Source organism: Lactuca sativa, chromosome 5, assembly GCF_002870075.4.
Source record: "Lactuca sativa cultivar Salinas chromosome 5, Lsat_Salinas_v11, whole genome shotgun sequence".
Classification (NCBI taxonomy): Eukaryota; Viridiplantae; Streptophyta; class Magnoliopsida; order Asterales; family Asteraceae; genus Lactuca; species Lactuca sativa.
The window spans coordinates 108,060,287-108,069,262 of record NC_056627.2 but is presented as its reverse complement, the minus strand read 5'-3'; the positions used below and the strand labels follow the sequence as shown (position 1 = coordinate 108,069,262).

At 34.8% G+C, this 8,976-nt stretch overlaps 1 protein-coding gene across 1 annotated transcript; it reads left to right on the top strand.

The window, feature by feature from the left end:
- The first annotated feature begins 6,879 nt into the window (after positions 1 to 6,879).
- On the top strand, positions 6,880 to 8,959 carry LOC111911756 (pentatricopeptide repeat-containing protein At1g09410, mitochondrial). Its single transcript, XM_023907505.3, has 3 exons — positions 6,880 to 7,735; positions 7,802 to 8,224; positions 8,408 to 8,959. Exons 1-3 carry the CDS (start codon positions 6,937 to 6,939, stop codon positions 8,923 to 8,925), a joined length of 1,740 nt encoding a protein of 579 aa, XP_023763273.1. The 5' UTR covers positions 6,880 to 6,936; the 3' UTR covers positions 8,926 to 8,959.
- The last annotated feature ends 17 nt before the right edge of the window (positions 8,960 to 8,976 follow it).

Below are 8,976 nucleotides of genomic sequence, written 5' to 3'. Positions count from 1 at the left end.
AAGATACGTCAATTAAGATGATGGCTCAATAAATATCGATGATTGCGGAAAAACCCTAATGGAAATTTTTTTCACAGAAAAGATGTGTATCGATTACACAGCCTCCTGCTCTGATACCAATTGATGGGATTAAAACAACTTTTAATCTATGAAGATCGATTAGATCTTGAACAAGTATATGAATATGAAACAGCAAGAACGCAATACTAATAACAAAGCAGAACGCAATATTAAGAACAAAACAGCTTGAATCAATCGTGTCGAATGATTTAAATAAAATCCTTAGAAGAGCTCGATTAAGAACATCAACTGTAAAGGATTAGAAGATTACAAGAAAGCTATATCGTAAAACTCTGGAATCTTAAATCTGAAAATCTTGAATCTTAACCTAATATGCATGCAAGCATTAACTTAAATACTATACATAAAAGGCTCTCGGTTGGACAGGCTCAAACCGGAGAATACAAGGCTAATCTAACGAGCCCAAAAGACGCAACATCAAAAACTATCTCCAGCCCAACACATTATGTGCAATTTCATGGATTGGTATACTTTTCACATTTTTTCTAAAGTAACTAGAGTTGGGATTTTATAAAATAATGTTCTAGTACTTTCTTTAATAACATTATACTTTTAATGAGATGTAGTTGTCCTATCAAATCCGTTCTGCTAACGACCCTCCACTAATCAAGGAAGCGGTGGGTGAGAGTGGACACCCATTCAACTACCATTTTATAGGCAGTTTCCTTATACCCCCCCCCCCCCCTTTATATTAGCTTCGTGAATGAGGCATACTAGCGATTTGACTGACCATATTCTTATACATATATAATATTTAACTTTTAATTATAATATATATATATAAGGTGTGTTTTAAAACATTTTAAAACTCCAAGGGTTTATATAAATTTTTTGAAATTTAAACTATAAAATTTTAAATTTAAGTAAGCCAATTAATTAGATTTAAAATTTATCTATTAATTAACTTTTAATTAATTTATTAAATCTTTTAAGGATTATCTAATTAAATTAAACAATTAACTTAATCCTAATCCATATCCCTTCTAGATTTCGAAAATATGGGGATAGGATAATTTCCTTATTTATCTCAATAATCCAATAAGGCAACTATTATCCAAAACAAAGAAACCCTAAAAGAGGGAGCATATTTCGAAATTACAAGGGGAGGAGGCTAGGGTTTTGGAAACCCTAACCCTAATTTCGACTAGGGTTCATGGAGGCTAGGGTTTTTCGAAAGCCCTTTGCACCAAAACCCTAAAATCAAAAATTTTGGCCTTTATGGTTTAATGGCTATAAACCCTAATTTGCAATTCAACTATTATAGCAATTCAATTTAAAAGCAACAATTGCTCTGATACCACTGATGAGTTTTCTAGGTAAACCAAATAAACTAGAATACAATTCCTAAGTTCACATGCAACCTACTTTGGATCTATGTTTTAGCTATTGAACATACAACTTTGAATTGCAAAATAAGAACCCTAGAGGAGAGAGACTATTTTCGAAATTCACAAACTAGGGTTTAGAAATTACATACCTTTCAATTGTTATAGTAAACAATTGATAATTCCCTTGATCTTGATCTTGATCTTCTTGGAAGCTTAGCACCACAAGTGTAATGCCTCTAATGGAATCACACCCAAACTAGCAAGAAGGAAAGTAGAAGGAGAGAAAGGGAGTATGCAATTTTCGGCCCTAAGGGTTTCTTCCAAAGAAAGAGTGACCAAAATGTGAACCAGGAGGCTCCTTATATAGTTGAGGGATCTAGGGTTTAAGAAAAACCCTAATGCTCCTTACTTAGGGCCTAAGCAAAGCCAAAAGCCTTATCCAAGCCCCCTTGGACGAAATCCTTAGGGTTTCCCCTATAGATTTCGTCCACCTCCTTCCAAGGAGGTTCTGGAGCCTTCCACTCAGCTATTAGATAATTGCAAACTAGTCCCTGCACTTTATAATTAATTCTTTTAACCCCAAAATTAATTCTAATTAATTTCTGGCTAACAATTAATTAAACAAAATGATTTCTTATTAATATATTAATCTTTTAACATATTAATAAATTCATTTATATTAATTTATTAATCTTATAATAAATTAATATCTCTCCTTTCATAATTTCCTTGTCCGGTTGCTAGGTTTAGGGCAACCCAAAAGGACTGTGCTGCTATCAATTTAAGTATATACCAATTATAGTTATGGGCTTAGACACCTAATCCAACAATGTTATCCTAGGAAAATCCCATATTTTCCTATGTGTTGAGTTATCTATTAGTATCTAGGTTCGTTACTGATTGTAATGTTATCCCAGGAAAATCCCATATTTTCCTATGTGTTGAGTTATCTATTAACTTTGTTGTAATTTCGAATATTTGGAATCACACAGAAGCGTACTTTATAGTATTTTCGAAGTTCTGCTGAGTTCCATAGGAGTATATTAGAAGTGTATTCGAAGCTCTGTCGACATTCTGAGGCGAATATATTTGAAACTCAGAAGAGGTCCAAAGGCGTATTTTCGTATTAACTTCGAAACTCTGGTGACACTCAAGGGGTACACTAACTGTATATTCGAAGTCTTAGTGTCAACCAAAGGCGTCATTTCGCATTCGTAGTTGTATTCGCATTCATAGACGTATTCGTAGACGTATTCGTATTCGTAGACGTATTCGTATTCGTATTCGTTCTAGATTACATTCGTATTAGTATTCGTTCTAAATTACATTCGTATTAGTATTCGTTCTAGATTACGTTCGTATTAGTATTCGTTCTAAATTACATTCGTATTAGTATTCGTTCTAGATTACGTTCGTATTAGTATTCGTTCTAGATTACATTCGTATTCGTATTCGTATATTCGTTATAATTAGTATGGTTTCTTTTACAAAAGACAATATAGATCAAAACACTTTTCAAAGAAATCTATAATTAACCTGCAATTCGAAACATCAGTTATCATAATCTTTGGAAATCATGACATTTAGAAACTAAAATCATTTAATTGTAAATCAGTTTAAGTACAAGATACATTTGTACTTTTGCTTGTATTCCCCCCCCCCCCCTGAAAACAGTTAAAAACAGTGAAAAAGGGTAGGGGTATGAACTCATCGGACGAGAAACGTGACGATTTCGGATGCTAAACGTTGGTCCGGGGCTTGCAAATGCACGAGGTTCCTAAGTATAATTTAAAGATACACATTTCTATCTAATTAGGACTTAGATTGATTATTTGATAGGGAAAAATGCTTCTAGTCGCGAAAACATCCCGATACAAGTGTTTGGAGGGACACGGGTGGCGTTTAGGGACACATATAGTTAGGATAATGAATTGGGACTTCAAAGGAACACTCCTTAGGGAGTTTACGGCCACATGACCCTCTACCCATGAGTTTACAGCCGTAAACTCATGGTGGGGTGAGTTATGGCACAAAATGGCTTGTAACACTTTAAGGGCATTTTTCTAGGTTTGGATTTAAGGGCTTGGAATGGATTTAAAACATCAAAATGATTAATTTATGGGAGTTTATGGCCTAGCATAGGCTCCTGGCCGTAAACTCCTTAATACATATGAAAATGGTGTTAAATGATGCTAAAACAAATCACATGTGATTGGTAAAATTGTTTCAAGGCTTTAGGGGTGTTATAGGGGCTTTACAACACTTTAAAATGAATTTACACCAAGTTTTAAGGAGTTTACGGCCCAAGAACAAGCCTTGGCCGTAAACTCACATAAATCCTTCAAAAATTATGTTTCAAGTGTCCAAATGCTAAAACCAATATTCTATAATTCATATCTAAGCCTTATTAGTGATTTGGAAGGGTTTAAGGTCAAGAAAACCCCATAAATATGAGTTTACGGCCCAAGCTTGTGCCTTGGCCGTAAACTCCTCCAAATCCATCAAAATCCATGTTTTAAATGTTATAAGTTCAATTCATGAAGCCATTAAGCCATATCTAAAGTCCAAAATTGTCTAGGAAGGGGTTTAAGGGCTCAAAACCCTTCAAACTTAGTGTTTACGGCCTAGGTAGATTCCTGGGCCGTAAACTCATATATTGTGTCCCATTTCATGTTTAAATCTCGAATTTGGAAGCCAAATATGCTATACAATGAAGTTAGGAAGGTACCTTAGGGATTTGAGGCCTTAAAAGAAAGTTTTGGACCCTTAAACTTGGATTTTAGGAGAGAGGTTAGAGAGAGAGAGTAGAGAGAGAGGTAAAAAGCTTCAAATGAAAGGTTTAACTTGTTTATATAGTTCCCAAAACTTGGACACGGCGGAATTCTACCCGATACCGGCCTTAAACGAGGCTTTAGGTCGCACCCGATTAAGTTTCCGTCACCCGGCGGGGACATTTCTAAGCTTTTTGAAATGAACTTTTTTGGGCTAGTTTCATGAGTTCCTAAAGGGTTTGGACACTCATTGGACGATAATAAACATATAACTTTAATTAACTAAACCCAAAAACGATATCGGGACATTTCGATATACGACGAGTTATACGGGTAGAATGGGTTTTCGGCGATGGAAAACTTCGGGTTGTTACACGAATTTAGGGTTTTCCTCGCACAGACCAGACTCGCCGAGTTACCTTGGCCGACTCGTCGAATCGGTCACTTACTCCTCGACTCGGATCCCGCTCGGACTCGCCGAGTTCCTCCTTGGACTCGCCGAGTCGCCCCTTAAAATTAAGGTTTTCTTTCCTTTCTTGGCCTTCCAAACTTTGGGTGTTACAGTATGTTTCATCTGTGAGGTAATACCCGAACTTATACTCATGGTCGTTTACTGTGAAAGGAGCATCTGATGCCTTTGCTGTCAAAAGGTCTTGAAATATTGGTGACTGATCAAGAACGTTTACGTCGTTGTTAGAATCCACAACTCTGGAAAAAGCATGTCAAATCCATAAATCTTGTAACGCAACAAGCTCTTATACTAATGAAGGCGACCCAATATGACTACTTGTGTATTGATATTTCCACGCCACATGACAATATCTCCATATCCACTTTGTGCAATCAATGCTTCCAAGCATAACCGGAAAACCATGATGTTCTTTATGTGTCGCATATAGTTGGTGCATGTCATTCAATGAAGGTTTGCGCAAGTATTTGTCACCGAAGGTTTCAATAACACCTCTCGCTAATCTAAACAAACTTTCTTATGCACTTCGCTCTAACATTTTCATATAGTCATCAATAGAATCGGACGACTCCCTCAAAGTCATAAGATTGATTGCAGCAACACTTTTTTGCAACCCTGTAAAACCTTGTTTACCTCTCGCATCATACCTCATTTGGAAATATTCACACCTAAACATAAATTTAATTATTAAAACAATTATTTAATAATCTAAAGAACATATATTTAATTTTTAAAACAATTATGTAATAATCTAATGAACATATATTTAATTTTTAAAACAATTGTAATTACGGTAACTGCTTTCCATTGCATTGGTTATTCGTTGAAACATATTTTTCTGCAAATAAAACATTCTTTTAAAATCACTAGGTTGGTAGACACAGTTATCCGCAAAATAATCGTGTAGTAGACGTGTATGCTATTCTTCACGATCTCTGTTCAATGCCGCATGTCTGGTCAGTAGTGGAGCTGGCTTCGAGGGGTAGCATGTCCATAATATATCGGTACATCATACCCACAAACATACCATCATCGTCGATATCATGATTGTATGGATAGAACAGATCAAAATGATCAATTTTTTAATTAAATAGAGTACTAGAAAAGAAAATGAAATTGAAATAAATAGGAATTGTTGAAAGAATTTGTTGAGTTTTGTAGGTAAAATGAAGATAAAAACGTTGTGTATTTATATTAATAGGGATTTTTTTATATTTGTGACCGTATGCAAACGGTTGAAAATATGACCGTTCCAATCAAATGTCTCGTTTCCACCCGTTACCACAATAAAATCTCTTATCATAACACTAAAAAACGGAGGGGGGTGTACAGGTCGTTATAACGCCGTTTTTTGTTGTCCACGTTATTCTGACGCCTAAAGGCGTTATCCGCTCCACCCGTCTTAAAGTGAAAAAGGGGGGATGTGTTGGGTTGGCTCCAACCGAAAAAGAAAGAGAAGAAATCTGATTAGTGTTAGATGTTTTAGATGTTTTTTTTCTAATTAATGCAATACTATTTAAAACTGAAATAATAAATATAAACCAATAAAAAAGATAAGAGAAATTAAATATTATCCTACTTTTTGTTCATATCAATCCTCCTACATATTTAAATGTTGGCATGTATCGTATTAGTAATCTTAAAAATCATTAAATTTTATTAAATGTGCATTAAATATTACACATGTCACCATCTAATTCATTTAATTCGATAGTAGAATATATAAACTAAAAAGTAGGAATATCCCTATTTTAATAAAAGAATAAGTTTAATCTCCTATTGACATACAATTAGAACACCTCATTAATGTTATATATACATTATCATGCAACTTGTCAACCTATTAATTATTAATTTCAAATTTTAAATTTTTTCACTCTAATTATATTAAACTAATAATTGATTCTTTCATTTAAATTTCAAATTTTAAATTTTCTCACTCTAATTATATTAAATTAATAACATTAGATTGAAAAATAAAATAAATTTAATACATATTATAAAATGATATAACTTCATGTATTTATTTAAATCAATGATTTTAATTTTATATAACTAAAAAACTTTCTTTTAAATAATAATTTATTTAAAATAATTAATTAATAATTTTGATTTTTTATATGAAAATTTAATTAATTTAATTATCGTGGTTCACACTTATAAACTAGTTTAATAATAAAACACAAGAACCAATGGTGTAATTTTGTATAGTCTTTAACCTTAATTTGAATCATTTCAACTATTTCCTGCTGCGGTCTATCTGTGAACCAAGTTTCACAATTCCCGGATGCTTGTCTCGCGGCTTCCCCGGGCAAAACTTCACAATCTATCTTCCATCACTTCATCCAACCGTTGCATCAGTCGCTATTTCCTTACACACACTCTAAACTTTCATTCATTTCGAGATGTATACTCCTCAAATGTTAGAATCGGCAACCTCTCACGTGCCGGGAAAATGGATCTTGCCCGTAAACTGTTCGACGAAATGCCTACTAGAGATGTTGTCTCATGGAACGCGGTCATCACCGGCTACTGGAAAAACGGATTTATTGGAGAATCGAAGAGAATGTTCGATCTAATGCCTCTGAGAAATGTAGTGTCTTGGAACTCGATGATCGCTGGTTGTGTTGAAAATGGTATGATCGATATTGCATTTGCTTACTTTAGCGAGATGCCTGAGAGAAATACAGCGTCTTGGAATGCTATGATTTCGGGTTTTATTAGGTATAAAAGAGTAGACGAAGCTGTGAAGCTTTTCGAACAAATGCCAAAGAGAAATGTGATATCTTATACAGCTATGATTGATGGGTATGCACAGAAAGGCGAGATTAAGAAAGCTAGGGAGTTATTTGACTCCATGACAACTCGTAATGAAGTTTCATGGTCTGTGATGATCAGTGCATATGTTGAAAATGAACAATTTGATGAGGCTAGAGAAATCTTTGGTCGGATGCCATGCAAGAATGTAGTTGCTATAACTGCTATGATTACTGGTTATTGCAAGGAAGGAAAGATGGAAGATGCCAGGGTGTTGTTTGAAGAAATTGAATGTAAAGATGATGTTTCTTTTAATGCTATGATAACAGGTATGTTTACTTGACACAAGGGTAAAATGGTCATTTACCCAAGTACTAATTCTTGATTGTTGGTAGGTTATGCTCACAATGGGAGAGGTGAGGAAGCACTAAAACTACTCACCCGAATGATTCAAACTCCACTAAAACCGGATCAATACACCCTTGTTTCCATTCTTTCTGCATGTTCAAGTCTTGCATCATTAACAGAAGGCAAACAAACACACGCACTCGTATTCAAACTCAAATTAAGCACACATGTTTCTGTAGGAAACACTCTGATCACAATGTATAGCAAATGTGGATGTCTTCCTGACTCTGAGTCGGCTTTTGAACATATAAAAACTCCAAATATTGTCTCTTGGAACACAATTATTGCAGCTTTTGCACAACATGGAGCATATGAGAAAGCTCTTGGATTATTTAAAAAGATTGAATTGCATGGAATTGAACCCGATGGGATCACCTTTCTTAGCTTGCTCTCAGCTTGTGGTCATGCAGGTAGGTACACAATTATTCGTTTTTATAAGCAATGCACTTTCATCTGTCTGTTTATTTATGTCTTGAAAAATCTAACTAAAACCAATTGTATTAATGTCATCCATACACAAAGCAAAGGTTTTTCAAAGTATAATATCTATCCTAAAGAAGTCGCTGAAATTTTAACTGTTATTGATGATCCAGGTAAGGTAAAAGAGAGTTTATATTGGTTCAAGTCAATGAAATCTTTTTACAAGGTGGCCCCACGTTCGGAGCATTACGCGTGTTTAATCGATATTTTGGGTCGATCGGGTGAAGTTAAAAAAGCTTATGAAATAATCCAAGAAATGCCATTTGAACCCGATTCTGGAGTTTGGGGTGCCATTCTTGCGCGGTGTAGTTTTAGCATGAATAATAATACCGAATTGGCGGAATTAGCTTTTGAGAAACTTACGGGTTTTGACCCTAAAAACTCGGGGGCTTATGTTATGTTGTCCAATATTTATGCTTCATTGGGTTTGTGGAGACAAGTGACACGGGTGAGGAGTTTGATGAAGGAAAATGAGGTCAAGAAGCAAACGGGGTTTAGTTGGATGGAGATCGGGAATACGTGGCATTATTTTGTTGGAGGGGATGTGTCTCATTTCGCGATTACTGATATTCGAATGCTGGTAAATCAAATGTACTTACAAATGAAAGTTGTGGAGGATACTGCTTTTTGACTTGATGGATTAACAAGAGTAGGGTTTTAATTCTCATGTTTTGCACAACAG